This window comes from Anopheles bellator, chromosome 2 (genome assembly GCF_943735745.2).
Source record: "Anopheles bellator chromosome 2, idAnoBellAS_SP24_06.2, whole genome shotgun sequence".
NCBI lineage: Eukaryota > Metazoa > Arthropoda > Insecta > Diptera > Culicidae > Anopheles > Anopheles bellator.
The window spans coordinates 80,455,765-80,483,762 of NC_071286.1; the positions used below are offsets into that span (position 1 = coordinate 80,455,765).

Genomic DNA, 27,998 nt, shown 5'->3' on the forward strand with positions numbered 1-27,998 from the left:
AGCTCGAGACAATTCATCGAAACATCGCTTCATAACATCGAACAGGGTGGCACTGTTCGTGTCCGTTGTGCAATTCGAATGATAAACCAACTCTTTTTCCCAAATAAAACACATTTTTCAATTGTTTCTGTACATTTGATTTCCCGATTTATATGTCAGCCAGCGACGCATTACACTTTGACTTCGGGCGAAGATTTAACATATTTTTCCAGGTATCTCAGAATAAACGTACGATTTCCGACACCTACAATGCTAAGTGCTTCCCGAAAATCGCTCAGCATTTGGCATATCGCACTATCCTTGATCACGGTGAATCCCCCGCTGGAGCAATATTCAATTGCAAGAAGATCAATGAGAAAAAAACAGCCCACAATGTACTCTAGGCTTATTCGGCCAAACTGGTGCCGACGGATCGACACGAATTCGACGGCCAACTTTTTCAGTACATCCAAGCAAAACTCATCCAATCCGGCGGACGGCAGAAACCGATCGAAAATCGCGTGCATTATTTCGAGCTTTGTTTGATTATTTCCAATCAGTAGCCGAGCACATTCCTCGTATGCAGTTAAACATTGCTGAAGTAGAGGCTTCGAATCTGTAGCAAAAAAGGAAAAACCAATATGATTAGACAGAGTTAGGCGGCCACTATTCCGTACTTACACGGCTCGTTGCTTTCTACAATTCCAACGATCGTCGCATTCCACGAGCAACTGATTTTATGTCCACAAACCTTGCAAGTAAACCCTTCGATGAGCTGCTCTGGGTCAAGCTCCACAGCAAAATATTTACCACAGCCAGGACATACAAGTCGATGGTAGACTTCTCGGTAGAAGTCATCATCTCTAGCTGTGCAACGTTTACAGTTACAAACGAAACAATACTGATGCCGCAAATGCATGTATCGATCGCAAGCCCGCATTAGTTTGTAGTTGGGACCGTAACAGTTAAATATTTCACCCCCCGCATCAATGGGTCGCGTAGCGTACACCGTGAGCCGAGATCCTTCGAAGGAGTTGCGAATATTTGGATCACACGAGTGGTTAAACATACTGATGCGGGGAAAGATTCCGGTGAAAACGCGTGAACTAGTAAAGTATCGATGCAACAGACCAGGTTTCAACTGGAAGCCTTCTTCCTCGAGACAATCGCCAGCGGATGGTAGCACTGCGCGAAGCTCACTGATTGCGTGACCATTGCAAACCAGCTGACCAATGTGGCGCATGATCAGCGCTCCGGAAAGCACGAACAGTTCCGACTGCTTCATGGACGTGAAGAGTGAGCATCTTTCCGGAAAGAATGTGGTACATTCGCGCAGATAAATTGCTAGCATCAGACCTGCCTAAAAGTGGTATTCGTTACGATGGATACAAAGATGTTTCCTTCGTAATACTTGCCATTGAGTAGTGCAGAAGATCGTCCTTTTTCATCTGGTCGAAGTTGGTCACCAAACGAAACACTCTGCCATACTCTGCGAATCGGTTGTCCTCACATTCCCTGGTCAGCTCTTGAAACCACGCTTCGGCACTATCCCTCCTCGTTCGTATTTCAGAAAGTATTGTACCAAACCCAACGAGAAAACTGCGAATTCCCAAGTGGGCAATTCCGATGAGGTGCCAGAGGTGTTTCCGATAGCCAAAGCACTCGTACCGGTGCAAAGCTGCATGTTGCTGACGGCACTTTGAACTGCAGTAGCAAGCCCGTCCGCAGGATGCACATCTGTGGGGAAAACACACAAACAAGCCATGCCGTCGTTACCTTTCTACCCAACAGTCACGTCTTACTTACGGAAACGGAATGACGTTCACTTTGGCACATTTCTGGCAATCGAACGAAGGTAAAGTCGATCTGGACAAGCTATCGTACACCGGAACAAATGAAACGGCACTCTCTTGGGCAATGATTCCGTTTTCTTTGATTTCTTCAACTGTTACTACGTACCGTCCGGCAGTGGCTCCGGTTTTCCTAAAAGGATGAAATTGCGTAGCGTTACTGTAAGCCATTCGTATTAGTTGCGGTCCCGTGCCAGTGGCATACTCTTGCAGTGTTGGAAGATCGCCACTATTCTTGAAGAGAGATTCACCATCATCGAACGAACATGGGTCCATCGACTCTAGCCCCTTTTTCCATTCGGAAAACTTCACCTTCTCCGCCTCGGATAATGGCCTCGTGACAGAGTACTCTTCAATATCTTTGAGCACAGCCCGCAGCTCATGAAAGTAGTGCAGCTTTTGGGCACACTCGGCCAGTCGGAAGAAAATCTTCAATCGATTCGCTTCCGGATAACGACCGGCCAGCGCCAGACAGCAGTCGTCGAAGGCTTCGTGGTAGCTAGCGAAACGGATCAAAAGCACAGCGCGATTCGCATGACCCAACGCTAGCGCTTCGGATCCCTCCGGAGCAGCAAATATCGCTTTACTGTACGCTTCCAGTGCCAGATGGTTGTTCTGTTTGCTTTTGAAAATATCATTACCCCGTTCACGGAACTTATCGGACTTTTCCGCCCCATCTGGGCGCACATTTGGCAGGGCCAATAGCCAGGAACGGAACGATTCACTGCGAACGATAACGATTAACGATCGTGGTGACGAATGCAATAAAAGTAATATGCATACCAAAGGCCAGGGACGGCTGCTAAACGTCTGATAAGATCAATCTCGTTGTTAAATTCGCCCGGAAGATACTTTATCAGCTGATGTTTTTCTATCAATTCACCTGCAAAAGAATCCCAAGCACTTTCCATCTTTACCGGCAAATTACAGAATCGAATACCGCATATCAACACAAAAGTTGTACTGAATAAATACGTATGCTTGTCAAAATACAACCCAAAACACAGCTGATTAACAAAAGTGACCAGCAGACCATAATCAAATTAACATATCGGGCCAATCATCAAACGCAAAAAAAATTATTCAAATTAGTAACTAGTAATTAGGCTTAAATATAGTATAAGACCAGCTTCTAGAGTAACCCAAAAATGAGTCACCGTTTTCTGTTTCACAGTTTTGATCATCGTTTTATCAAAATGGTCCCATAGTGATCACAGTTGTCAGAAACGTCAAAAGCATCGAATGATTTTCCATTCGTGATACCGCAGCAAAAACAACGCAACGCCGAACGGTCGGCGAACGTTCCCGGTAAAAACCAGTACAATCGACGAAGTCATTTACGGGATTTACAGCTAAATGTTCACAGTATTTCTGTGGCCGCAAGCATTATCGTGATCGGATCTTTAGTACAGTAGCGCGACAGGACTAACAGTGCTAAGCGCCTTCGTCGTTGACCACACACAGAGAAAAAATGGCCTTTAGTTTTGCCGCATTCAGCTACATCGTGGCGCTCCTCATCGATGCGTTCCTCATCTTTTTCTCGATCTTTCACGTAATTGCTTTCGATGAGCTAAAAACGGACTACAAAAATCCGATCGATCAGTGCAATTCCCTCAACCCGGTAAGTGAACACAAAACTGCCACTCAAAATGATATTGGTTCTTATCACATTGTTCTGTTTGCTCCACAGCTCGTCCTGCCGGAGTACGGGTTACATGTTTTATTTAACCTATTGTTCCTTTTTTCGGGCGAGTGGCTATCATTGGCCCTCAACATCCCTCTTATCGCGTACCATGTTTGGAGGTAATGAGTCGTGCTGGCCTGCGACAACCCGGCAAACACCTGAACAAACAATAAAAGCCAAATCTCTCGTTGCAGGTATGCAAACCGGCCAGTCATGTCGGGTCCGGGCCTATACGATCCTACCAGCATCATGAACACGGACGTTCTGCGAAGCTGCCAGCGGGAAGGATGGATAAAGCTGGCCGTGTACCTTCTATCGTTCTTCTACTACCTCTACGGGTAAGTTTCCCAGTGCCCGGTTCCGGCCGATGAATCATCACCGTACCGGTTCCCTATTTTCAGCATGATTATGGCACTAATCGCCGCGTAAATGCCAGCCCGATGAGACGACACAGCAATCGATATGGGAACAACGTTTAGACGAAATTCACCCCATCCGTGCATATACACACCGTGGCCATTTGGTTCGAGTTGTGCAGCGGTGCTTCAGAAGTGCGATCGCAACACTTTTTAACCGGACAACGGTCGAACGAACGAAGTGCTATACACTCACCTACAGCACATACCTAGGAAATATTGTACCAAGCAACTCACTCATCTTTCCGGGCCCTGAATATCCGGTGGTGATGGTGACTTATTTATTCCGTTCATCCATACCGACGATTACCATGTGTAAGCGCGACCCGCAATCGTGGTGGCCCAGGGATGGGTCGCACGTGACGTGATGACTAAGACGACGAGACGAGAAGATAATCGAAAAAAGCAACCACTAGGCGCGTAGACAATTATTAACGTTATACAAATTTGTCCGAATAAATTTCATTTAACCCTTACCCGTCCCATAGTTTTAGGCGGGAAACTTACGTTGGTCTACTTGTGTTTGTCTTCATATACGGTGGACAAGACATTCACGCGGTTTCGGATGGCTCGGATTCCAATCGTTGCACGAAATAAAACACCGCTTCACCCGTTTCCATTGATCGGTGTCGGTAGTTTATACATTTTTTTTTATTATTTCGAACAATAATCATCATGACGAAAGTAAACGAACGAAAAAAGAATCTTTTTATATGGCTACACTTTGAATGATCATATTTTGCCTGGGGCACTAACGCGCTTGGGCTTGAATGTCATATCATGGTTCCTCTCCGCAGCGCTCACAACGGCCTGTGTTACGGCTGCCAATCCCTTATCCTATGCATACCTTCTTTTCATAAATTACAATATACTCCCTAGTTTACGCGCGCGCAAACGATCAACTAACTCCACACACCGCGTTCCAGTGCTAAATCATCTCGAGAGTTCCTCCCCGTTCCGATGGGAGCAGATCGGACGGGAGGCGAAGACAGATAAATGGCAGAGTAGAAGTACGTTACATCAAATTCTTACGAACTACGACGTGATTGTTTCACTAAAAGTTTAAAAGCTATCGCAGATTGCCTTCCACTCGCTCACAGGTGGTCGGTATAAATTATGTGTGGTTCAACCTTAAGCATCGAATAATACTAAACGTCTTCTACTAGCCAGCGGCACGCCGCTAACGCCGTGCCGCCGGTTCCGTGATTGGTCGTTTCCTTAGCATACTACTATCGATCGGGATGAACGTCTGCGGTGCGATCGGCATCGTTTGTATACTATCGCTTACGAGTCTAAAAGTGGGGTAGACTAGTTTTCCACATGCTTACATCCTACGACGTCGCGCGGAGGCCCATCCGGACCGGAAACGCAAAACTGGGTAAAACATACAACACATCATCTTTCTGCTACACATATGACACAATATAACATAAACGGGGGGCGCATACATTCCTACCTTTGGGGCGACGGTTGCCTGCAATGGCCAATTGACGACGAATGCAGCTGGTAACTTTTCAATTTTGGTTTCATTTGTCGGCATACCGGAGGCCGGCAGCGTTGAAAGCGGGAACCACACACTCTGTACAATTTGTGACGCTCGCGGCCCAAAAATTATTTCATCTTGCATTCGCGTCTCACATTCATTCACGCTTGCGCTTCACTCGCGCAACCCAGCATGTCTCACAATTCGCTAACCTTATCGTTAAATTTACTACTGCCTCTCGTACCATGGTCCACCGGTCAAAACTAGGTCTCGCCGTGCGGATGCACCGCACGGTGCATCTTCTGCCGCACATAAAGCAACTTTCTCCTGGTCTCTTTCCCATGCGCTGCTTTTTTTGGCTAAGCCCATTAACAGAAGCCCTGCCTTTCCGCGCGGTCCTTCCCGTAATGGTCAACTTGTCGTACCGGGTTCCTCCTCAGCTTTTGAAGCCGTTGCGAGCTTTGTTGTGTTCGAAGGGGGGCAGCCAGCAACCGGCATCCAAACGGCAATATTTCATTCAACCATTCAGTGTTCCGTTTCTCCGAGTTTTTGCGCTGCACCGAGAGGGAATCTGTCCAGCGTAACGGGCACTCGTTTGTCACAGCGCTACAAGTGTGCCGGCGGGAGGGGGGATTTTCTTTCCTTAATCATAACTTCATCGTGCATCGCTTCTTCGACTCGACTGTCTCGCTGGCCGGCTGGCCTTATAGCGGTCGAGTATGGAATGTCTGTACATCAATTTGATTAAGTTAACGAAAGGTGCGACGATAACTACCAGGGTTTACCATAAAGATTAGAATTATTGTCTAAGGACATCCGGTGCACGAGCGTGAGCATGGAGAGGAAACTGGTATGGCGTGACATCATAGATGGGGCGCGTTTTGTCCAGAGAAGACTCCAGGCTCCAGCTGATGGGATGATCGTGTCAATCTACACAGCAGCTGGGAAGTGATGTCACCGATTCTGCAATGCTCCTGGTCCACGAAAAAAACGTTTGCTCGCTGAGGTGTGAACTGGAAGCATAAAACAATACGAAAAGAAACGGTTCAATAACGATATCTGCTAAATAAAGAGAAACGGTGTTAGTCAGAAGCTAAATATTGCTCATGACACGCGCCGTGTCGCACGTGCCACAAGATCTAATGAGTAATAATTATAGGGCCATTTAAAACCATTCACGCATCGACAGCGATTGAAATGGAGCAAAACATTTGGCTAGAGGCCTGGACCCCACTGGTGCTACCCCAATTCTATTTTCATGAAACGTAAATTATCGGCCAACCGTACTTCAAATCAGACCAATTGAAGAAAAGGAGATGTTACCAAGCCGCATCAAGACACTTTCACCGGAACATTGGTCTGGTGTGGACATTTTTCAAACGACACGAACTCGGACCACCACCCAAATCGACCCCGCTTCGCTACCATATTTCTCGCACAAACCCATCACCATAATCCATCGTGGGGCCCTTCCGTCCGTCCTTTCCCCCCGTGGTGCCCGGAGTGGAATTTCCCATTTTATTTCTCCGCCCAGGCTCCGGCCGGGAAAGTCGGAGGATTGGAAAATGAAAAACAACGAAGCGGACGGTGAGCCAGTTTTGCTCTGCTCTCGAAAACAGAAACACTCCCTCCTATCGCGAACCCCAAGATTCCGTGTTTCACACCATCCAAACCGGGCGTGCCGCCGCCCGGTTGGGGGATTCACACCAGCCAGCTAGCCACCCCGTCGACACCCCGCCGGCCCCGGGGCCTCTATATGGACGGTGGAAAAAAGAGGCATTCCAGGGATATTTTTACACTTTGCTACGATCTACGGCGGCTCACGCGGGCCGGGGAAACAAGTCGCAAATGGTTCGGTTTCCATCGCGGTAGGCGCGCCATATTCCCAAGTCGCAGCAAGCTTCGCTTTAGAGCAAAGTTTTCTCCCGATTGTTCGCGGCGCGGCATTGTTGAACATAACAGTCCGAAAGTAAAGTGAAGTCACTGCAACGTTAGTAATTTGAACAACTTCAGCTACTCTCGGCAGCATTCGGAAAGTGATTCAGAATATCTAAAAAGTAGAACTCGTACTGCATAGCTCAACTTACCTAAAGAAAAACAGTGAAAAGGCAACCACCGGACGTGGCTCCCCAAACGGTATGTGGTGGAGAGTTTTGTTTAAATTGCAATACGAGATGGCGCACTACGGATCACCTTACGACGTCCTCGGACGTTCCACATCGAAATGGGTGGATGAGTATTCACAAACACGGGGTGGTTTAAAATCGAAAAACTATCGAACACTCCCAGAGAGACGAAACTGGACGGTGGTCGCCGGATCTGTACTCGGGTTGGCGATGGCGACCATCGATACGTGACAACACACCTATCACACGCAAACACATTCCCGTAACGCATGAATAAATAACACGTAACAAAGCAACAACGAAAAAAAAAAGGGCTAAAACCACCAGTCGCCGGCCATCGGGGAAGTCATACGCACGCCTAATGTCTCCAAACGTGGAACAGCGCGGTTGATCGTTTCCGGACTGTTGCTCCTCGGAATGCTAGGGGGCTGGTTGAAGACGTATCGCTGGTGGTGGTGGTGGTGGTGGTGGTAATGATGTTTGCGCAAGTAACGATCGCGTATCTTCCGGTCGTCCGTCGAGCCGGTTAGCCGTAAAAGCGAGCCCAGTGCAGTCCCACCGGAACCAGCTGAACTGCACCAGCACCGCCTTCGGACCCTAGCGGTTCCGGTGGAGCTGGTGAACGTGCCGGAGATGCTGGGGTTGACGCTGCTGGTGCAAAAGTTGCTGGTACTGGAAGGTGGTAGGACAATGGTGGTGCTGGACCAGCACACTGTACGGTTGGGCCGGGCTGTGGTACTGCTGCGGTTGGTAGAAATGGGGCTGCGTGGCCGGCTGCTGGTGGGTCACTGGCTGTGGCTGCTGCTGCTGCTGCTGGGGCACAAGGTATCCAGCGGGCCAGCATCGGTGCGGAATGGTAGAAGGGCGCGTACCAGGGCGCGTTTCGGTTCAGAATTGCCGGACCTGGAACATTGAAAGAGACTAAGATAAATCTAAATTATAAATCGGACCTTCACACCTGCGAGGAGGGACAACCGAACGGGTGAAGCGAAGCGTTAGAGACCCCGGCTCCCTCTAATCGGATGATGTGGTTTGCGTTTTAGTCCTGTTAAGTCCAGCCGTTGGCCACCGCAGCAGGCAGAACAACGTCGGAGTGTCTCCTCACCTCGATCCTTTAGTAGTTGATTAGACATCGAACGAGACAGAGAGCGGTGGTGAGCTGTGGTGAGAGCGGTCAAGCTGTGTGGTGAGGATGTTAGGTTATTACTGCTGCCATCCGAACCCCGACGCGTGACGAATCGAGGGCCACCCTCGATCGAACTCCCGGGGGGGCCACCAGTTTTTTCGGCTAATGCCACCGATGACGTACGGAACGGAGTTTTGGATAGATTCAGAAGCTGGGACTAAAATTAAACCATTCCCGGTATTCGAAGGTAATCACTGCAAGTGTGAAAATTAGCAATCCCCCGGGCCACATGCCTCTGGTGGCGAAAGGCAAGAACGGCATTCCAACAAGTCTTTCCACCCGCCGGAAGCACCGTTCGGAACACTCGTTCTCGTAAACAATGTCCGGGCTGTAGTCGACCCCCTTGGCCCGCATGCGTCCGATCCGATCCCAAACTTCCCCCCCCAAAAAACGGGCGCCAGATCGCTTCGGGTTCGGGTTATACTATTTTTACTCTACGGCCGGCGTAGAGCCGTGCTACAATGTACTTCTCTGTGGGGTCACCATTGCGTTGCCACACATGCTACGTGCCACGGCACAAAACATGCACACACCACCACGTGCCACACGGAACACGTGTCGAGCGATAGTAGCGATCGACGGGGAGGGGAAATGGAGGGCTAATTTATGCATGCAACCACACCATGCACGGTTTAGGACCTCAAAAACTTTGTTAAAGGACACGCACACAAACAGAAACACACAAACACATCTTCACACTAAACCTGCCATTACATTGCCAAGTTCCACGGGCGCCCGCGATGTGTTTACTATTATTCCCATCGTCTATTGCGCTTCTGGTTGGGGTCCGGTTTGCAGGAGAAGTAGCAGAAAGATGAAGGGAGACTCGGGACGGGATGATTTAGCAACTGGCCGCCCCCTCCCTGCGATGGCGAAGCTAGTTGGCAACTAGTTTCTTCAAACTTTCATCTGCCCCGGCCGGGGACCGGTGTAATATCGGGGGAGCCGTGAGAACTGGAAGTAGTGTGGGGGAGTCGCGGTTGAAAATAAACACGATCACAATGGCGCTCCACAAGTACCGTCCCAGCGTTAGTGGTCAACTTGCACTTCTATTGTCCTGTCTCTTCATTTTAAGCAATAGGATCAAACGAGAGACCAGTAGCAGTGTGAAAGGAACAGTTTATTGCAGATTAATAGCCCATGTCGACCTGCGCGCGAAAGGTGCCAAGGTGCCACAAACTCACAACAGATTTCTCGGGTGATGATCGTTGGCCGACCGAAGGAGTTGCTGATAGTAACCAAAGAGAGGGCAACACTAACACAGTGATAAAAGAAATTTTAAACCTCGCAACGGAACGGGAACCGGCAAAAGAAAACCGAAAGTTTCGCGCTACCTGTGAAGGTTTAGTGAAACGGAAAACAATAGACAGTTCGCACCACTTTCACCCCATCGGGTTATGGGGCGGGGCGGGCCGAAAGTAAAACTTCATAATTTAGCAATCCCGCGCGGACCATCTTTTGTTGGCCAACATTGTGCAACATTGTGACGTGGGGGTCACACCAGCGGACGCTAGTCAGCCCCCGCGGGAAAACCATTTTCCCGTGGGGCCGTAGAGTGAAAAGTCGACGCGACGCGGTCTCCCTTCGGAGGTCTCCACACGGCACACGGCGCGTTCTCGCCCCACACAGGTGGGAAAATTATGAAAATTCTATTATTACACTTTCGGCCGTGCGCGCGCGCTCGGCCCTCGGTCCGGGCTGGGCTGGGTGGATTGCGATCGGTGGGGGTTGATGCCGGAACGGTCCGAAATTGCTCTGAGTTGGACTCCATGAAATGGGTAAAGAAGTGAAGACTCTAATGTATCAGACTCCTTTTAAAAGTTACACGATCTTTGCTACTATTGGGTGTCGGAGGACTCTAGTCGAATCCCATGCCACAAAGTTGCATCGAAAGTTGCCGCCACTAGTTGACAGGTTCCGTTGGTGAGGTGTCCCCAAGACGAAACCCCAAGTGTCCCAACCCACCTTTCTTCAATCGCCGGAAACGTGACTCACCCGCCATCAACACGCGCGACATTTGCAACCGCAAAGAATGAAACGGAACGGAACACACAGAAACCCACAAGTCCACGCCCTGTTGAAAGGTTGATGATGAGCCAACCGACAAAGGCTTTACAGCGGCTTATGGCGGACGGCTGCTTCGCCGGCCCGGTATAGGTGTCAGGTGATAAAAATAAATGCCCCATCCAAGAAATGCACACAAAACAAGAAAACAAATGGAACCTTTCTTGAGCCAGCTTCAGCCAGCGAGATCCCTTTCGGATCGATCGCGACATCTCGGTACGCGATCGTCGATCGAATCTTTGGTCCCATTTGTACCAACGACTCACCGCCCGCCGACCATATGTTAGATCGGCCTAACAAACGACCGGACACCGCAAAGGTGACGCCACCAACCAACCAACGCCTCCGCCCAAGGGGGGGAGTTAATTCCCCGACCGCAACCCACGAATTGTGCGTTGGAGTCATCCGTTTCGGAAACACGATGGGGCAAATCGAAAGTTTCCCGAAAATGGACCGACGCGGGACCAATAAAAACGGCCTAACAAGTGCGCCGCTAATGATGCAACGCGGGATCGGAGTATCTTAAGCCAAAAGAAAAGGCGATATAGAGAGGGTCCCCGCCGGTCCGAGTCCTATTTTGGAGCACCCACACGGCCTGACAATCGTCAAGACTTTTGAAAGACGCTCTCTATACTAGGTCCACTCTGTGTGTTGGCACCCACGTCGAGTCCATCGTCATTATGGGGCGCTGCAGCGCAATTTCGAAAAAGGAAGCGGTTCCTACTCGAGACAAATTTGCCAACTTATCGAGCGCTCACTGGATGGTGGCCAAAAAATGGTCCCAACGTCGTCAACTGTCCTGTGAGTCACCTTCCCGGCGGACAAGTTACAAGTTTCCGGTCCCGGGCCCGGGGAGTGAATGAAAACAAATATCCATCTCCGCTCGAGTGATGATGAAACGCGTGAGATGCCTATGCCTCTCCGGCCGTCCCCGGATGAAGTTCTTCCGTCCGCCAGATCCGTGGCCGAAATTTCTCGACGGATGTTGCAACCGTTCCCGGGCGTTCCTTTAACAAATCATGTTATTGAAACACAGCATGGCCAGCATGTTGTATCTTCTGAGCTCAGAAGCGATCACCAGCATCCATCCGCCAACCATTCGCCCTGACCTCCCTTTTGCTTGATCGGCTTCTTGGCATCGAGCCCACGAAAGTGAAATAAATTAGCGGCGGGACACGGCTTAGAGCGCGATGGACCCACGGTTCACTACACAGGTGGGTGTCTCCCCCGATCGTGTTCCAGATTCGGGCAGGAGGCAAGATATGCTTTAGTTGGATCGCAGAAAGAAACGCACGGACCGTTGTTCCGGTGTCGGTGCGTGGGAATACGTGGTCCACAAACAACCCTCGGTGACGTTACCGAGCCCCCCTGCCGAGTGGGTGTCACTGTTTTTGGAGAGCAAACTTTGTGCAACCTTCGTCCGCCGAGGATTGTCGTGGGATTGTCACTTGGGGAGTGCTTGGGGACCTCCGCTTGGTAGTTGTGGGTTCCAGGGTTCCACTTTCCTAATAAAGTCCGGTCAACGCGCGTATGCGTGACGGATTAGTCAGTCGTATGCGCCATTAGTAACCGGTATTCGTCGTACTGGTTATGTCCGCGCATGGGCGGAACCAGCTATTTGGCGCCACCTCATCCGCGGGCGGTGCACCCAAACCCGGTAGAACGGATACAAAGTTGGTTTGGAGTCCTCCGAACTGATCTGGATCGCTTCGTACCGCGCTCAGGGAACGAGTGACAAACCTAATTTGAATTTAATTAGAGTTGGCCGTTCATGCAGAGGTAGGCTCACGGTCACTCAATGACGTTCCTCCTACGCGGAGAAGGAACTGTCGCCTTTTTGGTGGCATCAGGAGGCACAGCAGTCCTACGCAGGTCGCGACGTGTCATCGAGTGACCAAACGAGCCCGGCCGATGATTGAGACGGACCGCGGCCCCACGGGTTTCAGTCACAATCGAGCCGCCAATTGAGTCGGGCTGATAGATTTACGATTCGGTGAGCCGATTCGGGGCCTCGGTGCTCGCCTCATTAGCGTCAACGTGTGGTGATGAGTGAGACACCGCGAGAGACCTCATTTCTTCCGAACCGAGTCGAAATTAAATTGTTCCCACGATTGCCTATTGCTCAATCAAAAGGAGGTCTCCAGTTAAGAGAGTGGGACACGAAAATAGGACAGGCGGGCGCACTAGCGAAAGATGTTGTGATCGCGGGGATCGCACCTGTCCACCTGGCCATCCCGGGAAAAGGGTTGACGAAACGAGAAATGTAAAATATCATTCCAACAGGTGTGCCGCCCTAACTCGAATCTAAATGCGTCGTATAGGTCACATTCCTAGGAACGACAGTTCAGGGTTAAAAAGTTCCAAGAAAAACACTTCCAAAGTTCCATAGAATGTTGTGCTGGACTTCACTACAGAGATCGCTTAAAAATAATGATCAACCATCGATCAATTTTATCGTGCTTTAGTTGCTGACTTTTGTTAATCGCACACCACCGGTGGAAAGGTTGTTGGTGAAGAGAAAACGAAACGATCACGATCAAGTTACGAGCAGGTTTTAGTTTCGATTTAGTCACGAAGGGGATGATGTAGCCAGAAGTGCCCAGAAGCCCACACAGCATAGACCGGCAAATCATCACGGAAAAATGGGATCATCTCGATGAGCGAAACACAGAGAGAAATAGAGAGAGAGCGATGGTAATTAGAACACTTTCCGGGACCCCTCTCTCAAGTTAAAACACAGAGGATGATCAGCACAAAACACCGAAGAAAACGCGGTTCAGCAGATGTGGCATCATGATGGGAAGGGCTGAGTGTATTTTGGACATTGATTTGAAATGGTCATTAATTTCAAGGATCACAACGAGGATCGTGTTCGCAGCGCACCGAAACCCCACCGTCACAGAGGAGCTGTTTGAGCTGTTTCGTGCGACAGACGTTTGGGGTCAATACGTGGGCCTCGGAGAGATGGTGAGTCGAGGAGGGGTAAGGAGTTTTACTGTTTTTTTTTTGTTTTAATGAAGGCTTGCGCTTTGGCCAAGGAAGTTGATTGGTTGGTGGCTACTAGTCAGCGGAAGAAAAAGGCGAAACGGTGAAATAGGACCTTTTTTTTGGGTGGTGTAATCACTGGGAGGCGGTTAAACACGGCGGCGTAAGTAAAAACTAACAGATGAGTGAGTTATTTTTATTAAACTTTGAGCAAACTCTCTGTATTATTCCAGATAAAAAGAAATTATTATTATTAATATTAATATTTTCTTTGCAGCGGTTTCATTTTTAGGTGTTGGGTTTTTTTCTTGTTCCTTTCCACACTCTCTGCGCTGTTTTCTTTCCCTTAATCCTGGATCTTACTTGAGTTTTGCTTTTGGCGCCTATCGCGTCCGTACGATTTCCTATCCTTTCGCGTAAGACAATTTTCTACAATATTTCACTTGGTGCCACTATTGTGTTATGTCAGTAGCGTGTTAGGTAGAGGAGTATGGCTCAATCTCTGTCTGTTGCAAGAGTGTGTACAAAAAGTGTGTCCTCCACAGCAAACAAATGCATCACAACACGCCACAGTGTGTAGAAGAGTGTGTTTTGCGCAATGCAGAGTGCGCGCGCAGAGAGAAGGTTCGTCACGCGGGGTGTCTGTAGTGTGTAGGGTGAGCTGTTGGTTGTAGTGAGTGTTGTCGGTTATAGAACAATAATTATATTATTACAGTACAAAATACTAAGTAGCTGCCGGGCATTATATGGCGCAATTATTAACATATCCATTCCGTGTTTGCATTTACATTTGCCGTTCCCGAAGCCGGCGCGGATTCCTTCCGCAGCTCGCGTTTTGTTTTTTTTTTTTTTTTCATTTCCTTACACACTAAACACATTTAGTCAACACTTAATAACAGAGCGATTAATTATGGCATTCTCGTTTTGTTTTGTTTTGCTGTTCAACTTCCGTTCTAACGCGTTTGTTTAGTATTGATTTCAGAGCGCTGCGTTTCCGCTCTGATTCTGATTGCGCGCGTATTTCTTCCGCAGCGGACGGGGATACTGGTGCGTAAATGGTGTGTAAGTTTCGAATTATGTTTTCTAAGGACGTTCGCCCCGCCAACAAGATAAGCGTTGTTGTGGTTAAAACTAACACTACACGTCTAAAAAGCACGCTCGCGACGTTATTTGAAAGGGAATCGATTTTTTGTTTCGATTACTCCATCGAAATCGAAGCACATTAATTTATTTAAAACCTCAAAACGAAAAACAAATTGAATAAATTAGCTTTAAAAAGAAAACAAATTGTTTAATTAAAAAAAGAAAGGCTTAAGGCCCCACTAAACCAATAGTTAAAATTCTGCCTAACGGTTGTACTTTGCATACTGATACTCGTAATACTACTACACGGTGCCTTTTGTGGTTTGCAAATAAGACTGTTTGAGGGGTCGCGGACTCGGTCCTCGGTTGCGCCGCCCGTTCTCGATATGGTCACGAAGATATACTAAAACAAAATGCAACAACGCGGCATCTCGCGAACCAATCGACACACACTACTGGCAAACTACTACACAGCTAAAACCACATCGATTCTTCCTTCCCACAACCCAAACAAGCGGTTATAATCTGTGTTTTTAAGTAAAATTACTACTCACGTCACGAGTGTTACCCTAACTTCTTCCCTGTGCCTAACACTCCTCTGTTGTGTTCCTTTTGAAGCTCGTTAATCTCAATCGGTTATCAGGCCAGTCGTCGCGCGTAAAATCATAGAGTATGTATTAAGTCATGTATTAAGCTGCGTTTGAGAGGGTTACCGTTCATTAAAAACCGACCCAAAAGCGATAGCCCGGGTACAGGACGGACGGGGTACACAAACCAACGTTATCAGTGTGTGCTGGCCGGTTAGGCGGTTAAGATACTCGCGGTTAGTGGGACAGGACACACGTAAGGAGCAAGTACGGGCGGATGGATGGAAGGCACATATGTGGGGAGCTCGCGGCTCGTCTGTCATGGACACCGTTCTAAAATCTATTTGTCAATCGAGTAAAATTAAACGCGGCAACCCCCGATCCGGCACGGCGGAGCCGAGGTCCTGATAGGACCCCATGGGGCCCCCCCATTGGCTGGCGGGTGGTGCCGCAGAGATATGTATTTGTATCCTGTTGTCTCGTTTCAAAACGTATGTACATGTTCGCGATGGCACGATCGCTTGTAACCCTAACGATGAGAAAGGGGGTAGAGAGAGAGAATATATGTTCGAAGTAACAGCACCCAGTGTCGAAAAGTGTATGTGATGTAATAAGTACCAAAAAACATCCCCAGTAAAAAATTAAACTACTAATTAACACTAAAAACAAATAACGCGCATCAGCACGCGCGCCTTTTAGGCAACGGAAAATAAATTAGAAAACATCGATATCGAGAGGAAAACCGGCAGGGCTCCGAGTGAGAGCGAAGGGAGAGGAGGTCGAATTGACTGGAGGGCACGAGGTGGGCTTCTGAACTTCGACAGAGAGATCTACATTCTTCCGCGACGCTGGCCAGCGATTGCCAGAGCTCCCATTTCCTCGACAGCATTTGTCAGGAACGGGCGCTCCGTCCGCGGAAAGGTGATGATTGGTTGGTCTTTCGGCCGTGGAAGCTGCGAGGTGGCCGGCTGTGTGCACCAGACCTCAACAACCGATCAATCATCGATGCGCGAAGTGAGTACAATTTTCATCGCCACCGATTTCGCCTTGAGCGTGCGCCAGAGATCGGTTGCGATCGATATCGAGAGGCACATCCGGCGTCGGTGGACGACATAAAAATTCACCAACGAATGGAATCAAACCGTAACAATAAAACAAATCACACCCGAAGGCACTCACATACCCACAGTTCAGTGATCAGTCAGAAGACTGATCAGCTAAAACCTGTATTTTATTCCACCCGTCGTCGTCGAGGAAGGGATGAAAGGATGCAAAATGTCCAACGTTGAAAAAATTCTTCGAAAATTCTGCCCCCGCCCAAAAAAAGGACCACAAACCCAAGATCACGGGGGTATGCGCTCTGCGGGGCCGCCGTTTATGATGATCTTTGCCCTTTTTTCCTTTTTCTTTTGCCAAAGTGCTATCACATTTGCATACCCGAGGGAGGCTAAAATTGTCACTGTCCAGTGGCCGCGGTGGGAGTTGGTTTGTGGAGGGAGTATGCCTCCTAGACACGCACACACACGTTCCACGGCGCAACAACCCGTTTCGGAAGGAACGTCCATGAAGGGGCCCCGGTTTGTTTGCTTGTTTGCGATCACCATCGGGCGGCAGCGGGCGGACCGGTTTTTCTCGCACTCTACCCCACACACGCAGGAGCAGGCGCGCGCCGAGGTGTCGACTCCCAAAGCCCAAAGCGGTCCACCACAATCAGGAGACCAATACGCACCCCGCGCAGTCAAGGTTAGTCCGATTGGCGCACCACAACCAACGAGTTGTTGGTCCTCGGTGTGGCTCCTCGGTCTCGAGCTGCAACTTACAGGGTGCATCATGAAACTTCTCATCGATCGTCAGTTATCATCAAAAACGCACGTGAGCTGGCGATAATGCGCGAGCCGTGTTCCGTCGATGCGTAATCTGGCAGCCTGTCGCCTGCCGTCGGGAGGGCGCGGCCCACAAAGACCACTCCATCTCCATGCTAATGTGCCGAGCACCGAGTGTCCGCGATCGCGGAATTTCTTTTCACCCGGACCGAGCAGTGTGTGATCATTAATCAGCGATTCGCTGGGCGCCCCACGGGGTCAAGGACTGTGCACCGGGAAGCGAGAAACATAACTCATGCATTGAGATGTAGCACAGCGCACTAGAAAGCCTCCCCCCGGTTTGGTATTGGCCCCGTGTGGTGACGAGTGCAGTAGAGCGCTTCGCATCACGCACAGGGACGCAAAAATTATGTGGTGATTAAAAAGTAAATTAAAAAATTAATTACAAATAAAACCGACACCATTCGCGGCGCGTCCGTTAAAGGCTTCCGCTTACGAAAGAGAAAACGGCGTTACAATAAGGGCCCCCGTTTTTTTTTGGGGGGAACTGATGTTGGGGCTTACACCACGGCTACCGCTTGACCTTCGGGTGCGCCCCAACAGTTCAAGCAGAGTCATCGCCTCAGCCTCCGGTCTTATGGTAGAAACAGGCGCGGGTTAATCCCCCGTTCGCAAGAAGTCTTAAAATCGTGGATGAAACACCACAACTACAAATACATACGCGCAAAACATCTAACGATCCCCGCGGCCACTGGGGATCTGGGGGGATGAAAATTGGATTTTCCAGTTCCGCTCGCCTGGCGCGGGAAAGAGCGAGAGCGATTGCTTCATTAACCTGCGCCACTCGTTGGGGTTCGCGGAAGAGTGGTTCCACGGGGAGCAGCGTTTGGATTCGCGAACCCCAACCAAAAAAGAAGGCCCTGTTCGATCCCTACGCCATCGCGCTCTGGCGTGGCGAGGGTTTCCGGTTCTATCGGTCCGACACCCGACGGACATTCCACCCGACGATAGTAAGGTGGTAATGGAAAATGGTTGTACGCCGAACCGGCGGGGGGCGGATCGCGTCATCGTCGCCTGGCGGATGGTTCTCTTCATGCACCACACGCAAGAACTGTCCTCTCTCTCTCCCTTTCTATCTCGCGCAATTTCTCTCGCAGCGTGCTCCGTGTTTCAATCTCGACGCCCCTCGGCGGACTGTGTCACGGGCTATAAATAATTTAGCGCAATGCCACGCGGCGGCTGCTGTGTAGCCGCTCTCTCCTGTGGTCGCCTTTTTTACAGTTTTTCACTTGCGTGCCATCCAAATTTAAAGCAACACACGCGACCGCGACTGTGTGGGTATTATTCGTCTTGGAGCCAACGAGACTGTCCCCAAAGGGACGGAGCGTATCAAAGGGGCAAAGCGTACTGACCCCACGCTTATGGCGCCTCTAATGAGCTGTGATCAGATCGTGCACAGTGCATGTTAAAAAAACTCGATCGTCATGCGATCGTCACAAGGCTACAGCAAGAACAGCACAGAATAGCAAGTGCTGATACCGCAGCATATTGGGTGTCCCCTCCAGGATGCAGATTAGTTTTCAAAAAATTCTCCGAAACATCAACTCCAGACCGATCACCAGTTCTTCAAGTGATCAATTATCGTGGGCCCACGAATCGTGATGGATCGTGAAAAAAGAAGGCGTATGTAAATAACTTTCTACCGGTGATCTTTCTCTACTCGACCCCGATTTTCGGCGCTGGACCAGGGCGAACACAAGCGCGTTCTGGTCACGGTGACATTTAAAACATGATTTCTCCCGCAGACGCAATCGTGATAAACGCACCCGTGCGTTCTCTCTTTCTCGCCTGGTACGCAAGGGGTCCCTCCCTCGTTTGTTCATCGAACCAACCAACCCATCTTCTGCTGCTCCGCCCGAGGGCAATGCGCTATTATGCTAATTAAGATAGCCTCTGATAAGCCCAGGCCGACCGGCCGGCTGGCTGGCACTGCGATAAGCGCGAAGCACTGTCGTCGTTGTCGTCCTCCAAAAAACGAGCTGCGCGCGCCGCTTCCTTTGCGTTATATCTCGACGCAGCAATTGGTTGTTCAAACACGTTTCCGGGAGGGAGAGGTTTCCGAAATCAGTTCCGAGGAACACGTCCAAAGGGGCCCAACACTCACAACATTACTATGGGGTCTTAAATAATGATTTAAAAAAAACCCGAACTCACGTAGCACAAAGATAGAGCGCACGCGGCCGAGAAAAGCTACTGTTATCCCAGTCCAGAGTCCAGGACTTGGCCGAAAGTGTATGATGCTGTGTGCGCACATACGCGCGCGCTCGCGCAAAAGTTAGCGGATTAGATGGCTAAAATGTATGGCTAATACGTTGTGGTTAGCAAAGTACCATTATATTAAACCGCTCCCATCGCCACATTGTATACAAGCATTTTTCGCTAGTGGTTAAGAGAGAGAGGCCAGGTTAAGATTGAAAGTAAAATAAATAAGAGCGATGTTTGTTAATCGATGATTACGAGCCGATTTTAATGTGTCGTAGAGTTTTACATCCTTTCGCCAGGCAACATTACCGATCCTTCAACAAACCTTCCGGTGTTAGATGTAATATTTCTTTCAAACACGTGTTACGAGCGCCGGGTCCGGGGACGCCCAGAGATGGATGAAGAAAGGAAACCAGGTAGTCGGGAGAGCCGGTTGGATTGTTGTGAGGAAGGATTAGCGCGAAGGATCACTGAGTGTGTTTGTTTAAAAATCATACATAGAAAGCTTCATGTTGCACAAAACACCACCTGATGCGCTTGATAGTTCCGAGGAGTGTGACCGAGGAACGGGTTATGAGCAGGATTTCGTGTATATGTTACACAGTGGGATGGTGAAGGTTAGGAAGTGCGGTGAAGGAATGATGGTAATTAATTTGTTTCAAATAAGTAGTCGAGGGTTAACGTTATCAGCAAAATTGCTTTATTATTTGTTTGATTAATTGGTGGTAGTAGTGGTGGTAGTGGTAGTAGAAGGGAGTAGCACAAGAGCTAGAGTAGCGAGAATTGAGAAAATAATATTTATATATGCTTATTAATAGTAGTGCAATATTAAGCTTTATTATTGTTATTATCTCCATTGATTTCCACTGTTTTCGGTTTGCGTTCCAGGTTACCACCAGAGCGATGTGAAGGAGATTACTTTTGTTACAGATTGCTGTTATCACCACCGTCCCTTGCCTTTAGTAGGTAATTAACTTTCGGGTATTAAAAAAGCATTAAGAACATGGGATATGATCTCGTCGTGGAGTCTACGGTAAGGCACAATCGGTGGTAAGATGCTCGCGCGCTCCCGGAGAACGACTGGCGACCTACGGCGAGCACTGTAGCGCTACTAACGTTAACAGTGAGACTAATGTTACACCACCGGTCGTTGTGTCGATGTTAATAATTTGGCCAAGAATATTAATCGAAACATTACTGTCAAACAAAAGCAAACATGTGAGTATGTATGTATGGGGGGTTGTGTCTTCTGAACCGTCCACAATATAGAAATTAATAATGCGCTTAACAATCTAGTACAGGCTTCGAAACATCGCTCTCAATCATTGGTTAGCCATAAGTAGAATGCTGTTTGCCGAGGGCGATTATACATCGGTTAGTCAGAGTCGGTCACACACGGTAGTGTATCACTCCGTTTCGCGTCCGTTGATCGTTACCGATTGTTTGAAAATTTTCCTCATCGATAACCACTTCTTCCATTTTAGTAGACCGTGTTCAGTAGACCGCATCGAATCGGTAGTGTGTGGTGAAATTCATCGGCCGTCCGTATCTTCTCGCTCTTGCCTGCCTGCTTAACCCGAGGTTCCGCCAATACATGTTGTTATTTTGTTAATCATACAATTCTCAGTGGCTCATCGCTGTTTCGTTATTCGAGACAATAGTAAGTATACTGGCTAGTATTTAAAAATACAATTACGCTAAAAATTGTGGTTGTTAAAACTATGCTATGCTACGAAGCTAAGCTGGGATGCCGTGTAAGAGATTATATGAGCTCAGACTCAGAGCTCAATTCATTGTGCGCAAACAACATCATGCATTGTCGTACTTTGATAGACTTTCAGAGTTCAACTTAAGTGGGCCTGCGACCCCACCAATATTTCAGTGTGTTTTGTTTATAAATCTCTTCCCCTGGACATTCCGTTTATAAAAATTACAATTATTGTATGCATACATGCTGCAGTTAAAACTTTACAATCAGATTCTACTCCATTTTGTTTGAGTTCAATTGCATGCTGGGTTGACCGAGTTTACCCTCTTTCTCCCATCTGTCACGCAATACTTAATCCTTTTCCATCTTGCACACACTTAATGCTACTAATATTGTGCGTTGTAACTAACATAATCTTTTCCATTGATTTTGCGTATTAAAACACCGTCGACTGCAACACGAAGAGCGCGCGCATCTCGTCGTCTTACGTTAGAGATTACGGTGGTTTAAAATAAATCATAAACAAAGTCAATAATGCACACACTGTCTCCTGCGGTGTTGTCCAAGGAGAGCGGCCAGGAGAGCAATATTCCAAAAACTCAGGTCCGCGCAGCGCGTGTCACATAGAGCCCCGAGAGTCAAAGGCAACTTGTGTCTTCGCGCGGAAGGGAAGCTGTGCTTCCCTCTCTCCGTCCCTGCGTATATCTGTTTTGCATCGCATTGCAGGGGCCCGCGTTTGGCCCATCATTCACCCGATGGTGGCGCATTAAAATCTACCTCGAAGACACCGTTCAATAAATGGGAAGCACTATTCAGCTACTGTGGCTGGGTATGAGGATATGCTTACAACGCTGTCGTATTGTTTCCGTTCAGATCTTCCATTTTCATCATGATGGCACCACACAGAAGCATTCTCCCTTCTTACATCCTTCTGCCTTTTCGATATGCTCCGCTTCTCATCGGCTTTTCCTAGTATTGCGGTAGTTGTGTGTTCTGTTTTTCTCGCTCCAGAAAAGGGCCGGAAAGAGAAAGGAAATTTCTTACAGCCTCTCACAGGGGGAATTTGGAGATTCGAGGCATTCACCACACGCGCACACACAGAGCGTCGTGGCCATTGAGATTCATCGACCCATTGTGAGCTGCAAGGCCAGCCACCCGCGATCACGCCCGGGCAAGAGATTTGTTTTCGTTTGGCGTATGTTTAATCGGAAAAAAAGGAAAAGAAACACTCCAGAGCACGACGTCTCGGAGGAAGTCTCGAATATGATCGTTGCGTGCGCGTTTGGGTTTTTTCCCTACTTCCCGCGAAACAGGCGGAAGATCTTACGGAGCGGTATCGTGCGGTGTGTGCGCGAGCCCCTTTCCATTTCATTCTGTATCTGTTTTTCCACTCATCCGATTAACATCCGCAGCGTGTCTGAGATGTGCTGCCGGCTCATCAGTACCACCCCACTCAGTCTCTCTCTCTCTCTCTCTCTTTCTGCGCACCGTATCCTCCCAACCCAATTGATGGACTCCCGAGTCCCGAGACCCAGGGAAAATAGCGACGATCGCATCAAGTCACCGGAAACGCCACTGAATGTCGAAGTCTCCGCCCCAACGCGCGCTCCGCTAGGTCGTAAGATCAAAGAAAATGGTTATAAATCCAAAAAGGCCCACGGGAACCGACGGGAGATCATCAGGATCAATCATCGGCTTAGCAAAATACCGGCCCGGGGCAGTGCCTAAGAAAAGCCCACCACTTTCCGGTTTGTTCCATCATTAGTTAGCCCTCTCCACACGTTCGCTTCCCTCCGGTTCTCGATCACTCTCCCTCTCTCTCTCTCTCTCTCTCTCTCAAACCCTATTTCCTCCTTAAACTCGACAATCGACATCAGAGAGATGCTTTGGCACGTGAATAACATAATTAGTTACATAACTATTGCCAGCGACCAACATTCTATGCTGGAGAGAACACTGTTGCCTGCAACGCGCTCTGTTGTAAATAAATCCCCCGGTGATCCCACACTTCACTATTGAAAATAGATTTATAACATTAAACCTGGTAAATTAACGTTCAAAAGTTAATGATTATTTGAAGCAAAAAATCTAAAATATAAGTATGTAACAAATAACGACTAGTTCTTCGGCGCGTGTTAACCAACGTTAGGTGGAAGCTATGTCTGGATTCCGTGGGTTAAAGAGATTCGGTGCTAGTAAAGAGCGTAAAGGAGGAAGCGAATAAGAGAGAGAGAGACACAGTAGAGGGTCCCGCGAGCGCGCGGACCTTCGTAGAGTTAATCGGATGAATGGTAAATATTGTTTGTTGTGTGTGAATGGAACGAGAACTGATCATCACGTCTCTTCCACATCCATATGATCCGCGAGACCCGTTACCCGGGGGTCGGATGGGTTAAGAGAGTTTACTCACGCACACACAAGCAACGCAACGCACGCGCACACTGGAAGCGCAATGACCAATGGAGGTTTGGTTATTGTTTTCTAATTTAAAGTACACCCAACCGATGAAACGTGGTGCAGGAGCGGGCACGGGTCATGGCCCGCGCATGGAGTTCAGTGGAGTGTTAAAAAGGGTGCGCCCTGCATCCGCATTTGGCCGTGTGTGCCACTGCAGTAAATGCAATTTTTCGTTAACGGAAAAGAGGACTGACCATAGGGTAATTTCTGAGAGAAGCCCCAGCCGAGCAACTAAGTGTTTTCACACGGGTGGGACCGGAATGCTGGGGAGCACACACTAGGGTAAGGAACAGTGGTGGTGATGGTGCTAGGGTGAGGATGTCCAATTATGCTAGTAGAGCCTGCTGCAGGTGAGAAGGATGCGGATGGCTAGGTGGTGCTAGTACTGTATCCTGTTTGAGTCCGGCTTAGTGGTAGTAGTACAATGTCCTTATCATTATTGATACTAGTATTAATATGATATTACTGTTATGTTGCTTGTGCACTCAGGTGCACCTAGACGCGTACGTAGAGATTGGCCTAACCTCACTATCGTACAATGTGGGCCTTAACTGTATCGCCTAACTATATAATCCGAGCTGCTGCACGTGATTTTGTGCATGATGATGCCTCCTTCTCTGACCATGATTTTGGGTTACGCGCGGGTTTTAGTAACCTTTTCGTGATTAAGAACGTTTGTTTAAAGAGAGATACGAAGTGAAAAAAAACCATTGGCCGTTGAATGAGAGTAGTTAAAACACGTAAATGGAGAGCTCAAGGCCGGGCGCGCACTTTTCTACGTTATGTTATACATTGTTTGCAGCAAACAGTGAAGTTTTAAACGTTATAAATTAATAATGAGTTTCCCTCCAAGTTAATTGTGTCCGCTCGCTCCTGATCGCGGTGAAGAAAAAGGTCGATTTCTTATTAAAATTATTAACTTTTTGCTTCGAGTATGCACGCACGCACGCTCGCACCGCAAGAGATCGCGTCTCTTTCGGCGCTTTCCTTGGCGTTATGTTGTTGTTGGTTTTGTTGGTTGGTTTTATTCTTGCACTGCAATTATATGCGATTAATGTTCGAAACCAAACGACAGTGGGAGAGATAGTAAATTGAAAAAAGAAGAATATTAAACAAATATTAAAATGTAAAAGTGGGTTTGTGGTTTTGTTTTTAGCGAAGTAAGGAGGGTGGTGCGTGAATAGTAAATTAAAGAGTCAAAAAAAAAAGATTATTATAATATATAACATAATCAGTAGAACGAAACGAACATTAGATAAATTATTGCCCCACCGCCCGGTAGTGTTGCTAATGGGTTGCGCGCTTCAGTTGTTTTTGTTTGTTTTTCAATGTTTTTTTGTTGTGGTTTGTTTTGATTTTAAGTTGGTTTTTAGTAGGGATGATCTCGAGGCGCGTATTGCCTTCTTGGATTTTTGATTGCACCTACGCTGTGATCCGCGTACTCGGCGAGCAGCGGGTTCCCGGCGGCCGCCAGCGCATAGTTGTACTCGGAGAAGGGCGACGCGTAGATCAGCCCCGTCGTGTGGTCGATCGTTGGCGGTGGGCCGGAGCCGGCGATCAGGCTCGCGGCCGTCGTCGGCACCGAGATGCGGGGCGACAGGATGATCGGGGCACCGAGCGGGTTGCCCGCCGTGCGGCCGGCCAGCTGGTTGGTGGCCGCCGCCAAGTTGGCCGCCGCCAGGGCCGGATTCAGCATCCGCGAGTCGGCGGCCGCGGCCACCGCCTGCTTCCACCGATCGTCGGCGTACTGCTGGGCGTCGAAGTTAAACTCGGCCGCGGCCGCCTTCGCGCTCGAATCCCGGTACGTGCCGTTTATGATGGCCAGCTCCATCAGCTGCCGCTTCTTCAGCTCGTCCTCGCCCTCGGCGTGTGGCACGAGCAGCTTCTTGACCTCCTCGAGCGCGCGCTTCAGCTTGATCGAGGCCCGATTTTCCGTGTCCTCGACCGTGATCAGCACGTGCAGATCGTCCGACAGGTGCTCCCAGTTGGGTTTGCCCCGGTTGGCGTCTTCCTTTTTCTTATCGCGCATCGAGCCCTTCCCCCGCACCATGATCTTGCAGCCCGTTTCCTGCTCCAGCTGCTTGGCGGTCATACCGCGCGGACCCAGGATGCGGCCGACAAAGTTGAAGTCCGGATGTTCCTTCACCGGCACGTACACCTTCTCGTTGAGGGTGACCGCCTCGCCATCCGCGTCCGGCAGCTGGAGCGGCTCCTTCGTGACACCGTTGATGTGAAACAGTGAGGCGCGCACTTTTGAGATCTCTTCGTCCAGCAGCCGCTCGACGTGCAGGAACACGTTCGGGAAGGCGGCCAACTGTTTGCGGTCCTTCAGAAGCTGCGCCAGATAGTCGGCTATACTTTGCGTCGACTGCTGATTGGCCCCGTGCTCGCTAACGCCACCGTATGAACTCATCTTTGAGGCTGCTATTTGTGTGTCCGGGAAGGCTTGCCGACGGGCGAACTATGCTGGCCTCGGGTTCTCGGCGGAAGTGGAACTCCACTGGCTGGCTCCGTTCCCTGTGAGCCACGCGTGTCGGTTTGCACTTGTTCTCTCAATCGTTCAGCGGTCCTTCAGCGGGTGACGGAAATCGTTTGGATGAGGCGGAGCCTACTATGCAAACGCGGGCACGAAGATAACACAACGATTGAATTCATAAAAGCACGAAGCGCACGCGATTTGCATGTAAATTTTTCGTCAGCTACATTCACCGCACGCACTGTTTCTATATTCTAAAACGTAGAGAGAAAAATTTAGAACCCCATTTTAAAACGCACACCTTTTTTTACGTCATTCGATGTTTACTCTCTAATCCAGCAACGCACACCACTCGAACGGAAGGCGGTCAAGCTGTCAAATTGGCGACGACGAGGACGACGAAAACACGATCAACATAGAGCTGTCGCATTGTTTTACTGTTGCTTCAACACACACTGACGCATTTTCGCTTGTTTTCACTTCACCGCCACCAACGATCGCGAGGTGGACCACATTTCCATGGAAAGTAGCCTTCGATCGTCGTCGTCGTCGTCGCCGGATGCTGTGGTATTAGTAACAGTGATATTGGAACCGCACACCAGGAAACAGTGCGCACAACCAAAGCAAGCCGCGCGACTGGCAGATACCATTTTTGTAACAAACAAATGGTGTCAACAGCGGAAAAAACAAAACGTCTCTGTGTTTGTGGCAAACCATTTGTTTGTTAAACTGTTTGTCCCAGCGCTGCTGACGCTGCGCCAGCACGATTTAAGGGAGCTGACTCGGTGAAAATGAAATAAAGTCAACCTTTTCAGAATCGACGATGCAAGCAAGGTTTTTGAAAATGCCTCTGTGATGTGAAAAACGGCTCTGTGATTGACCACGAAGGTTAGTCTATGTTTCAAAACAAAGCCCTTTCCGGACGCTAAACTTTGTGCATCAAAAAAAAAGGGCAGCTCTGGAAGTAACTGAAATGGCTCTCGCTATGCTAAACATGATTCATGCCAGAACCGACGGAACTTCGCAAGATGTGACTGTTTTTAAGGTACAACACTTGTCACGGCGCACACAGGTCAAACGCAGTCGGCCCTCTCGCTCACACTGCCCAGGCGCCAGCACGGGAGAGAAAGACTATCTGTTGGAATTTCTTGGGCCGCGCTACGCCATTCCGCGATCCCATTTCCCTGCGAGCCGGACGGGCCGGACGGACGGGAATGACACGTCCGAAGCGCGGATCCACGCACACACCAGCACTTTCGGGAGAGAAGTTCTACCCCCGAGATCGTCTCCGCGCACAGACGCATGTCTACTGTCTCCCTTTATCGCTCACAGCAAAAACAAAACGTTTTCCTTTTCAAGACACACACTCTCGGGAATTTTCCTTTTCGAATCCGCTTGTTTCGATGGCTCAGTGTTCCCAACGCTCTTCCTTCCCTCCCGCCGGGGGTCATCTTCGATCTTCTCACCGACTGCGGACTGCGCGAATGATGAAAGTCGGTCCCGCAACAGCACGTAACGTGCGAACGTCAGAGTGTACACTTGCGCACACGTATTCCACACGCCGCCGCGAAGGCTCCTTCGATGCGCGCGCGATCACCAAAAACCGAAAGTGTGCCAACCGACACGAACACACGGCGTGAGCTGAGCTCACTTTCCGTGCACAGAACGCGACACACGAGGCGACAAGTTCTTCCCACACGGGCTCTGCCTTTTGTTCTCGTCCCCCTAGGGGCCACCGGATGGCCAGTGTTCTGCGCTGGCTGCTGTACCTTGCTGGATATGTGTGTTGTTTTGATGTGCACTGCGCGACCGCACTAACGTCACGACCG

At 49.2% G+C, this 27,998-nt stretch overlaps 3 protein-coding genes across 7 annotated transcripts; 1 reads left to right on the forward strand and 2 right to left on the reverse strand.

The window, feature by feature from the left end:
- Positions 1 to 170: 170 nt before the first annotated feature.
- LOC131208160 (SET and MYND domain-containing protein 4) lies at positions 171 to 2,740 on the reverse strand. Its single transcript, XM_058200810.1, has 6 exons — positions 2,613 to 2,740; positions 2,035 to 2,553; positions 1,786 to 1,962; positions 1,395 to 1,716; positions 661 to 1,339; positions 171 to 595 (listed from the first exon to the last, which is right to left on the reverse strand). Exons 1-6 carry the CDS (start codon positions 2,738 to 2,740, stop codon positions 171 to 173), a joined length of 2,250 nt encoding a protein of 749 aa, XP_058056793.1.
- A 358-nt stretch (positions 2,741 to 3,098) lies between these two features.
- On the forward strand, positions 3,099 to 4,425 carry LOC131209766 (protein cornichon). The gene is made up of 4 exons (XM_058202902.1): positions 3,099 to 3,450; positions 3,520 to 3,632; positions 3,708 to 3,851; positions 3,915 to 4,425. Exons 1-4 carry the CDS (start codon positions 3,301 to 3,303, stop codon positions 3,940 to 3,942), a joined length of 435 nt encoding a protein of 144 aa, XP_058058885.1. The 5' UTR covers positions 3,099 to 3,300; the 3' UTR covers positions 3,943 to 4,425.
- A 129-nt stretch (positions 4,426 to 4,554) lies between these two features.
- Positions 4,555 to 27,955, reverse strand: LOC131208283 (protein held out wings). Of its 5 annotated transcripts, XM_058200961.1 has the most exons (5): positions 27,636 to 27,725; positions 25,120 to 26,423; positions 7,895 to 8,459; positions 7,500 to 7,777; positions 4,555 to 6,425 (listed from the first exon to the last, which is right to left on the reverse strand). In XM_058200961.1, exons 2-3 carry the CDS (start codon positions 26,104 to 26,106, stop codon positions 8,427 to 8,429), a joined length of 1,020 nt encoding a protein of 339 aa, XP_058056944.1. In that variant the 5' UTR covers positions 26,107 to 26,423; positions 27,636 to 27,725; the 3' UTR covers positions 4,555 to 6,425; positions 7,500 to 7,777; positions 7,895 to 8,426. The 5 variants fall into 5 exon arrangements, with proteins under 5 accessions (XP_058056944.1, XP_058056946.1, XP_058056943.1 ...); XM_058200963.1 differs by having other exon boundaries at positions 7,500 to 8,441; XM_058200960.1 differs by having other exon boundaries at positions 7,500 to 8,459.
- Positions 27,956 to 27,998: the final 43 nt, after the last annotated feature.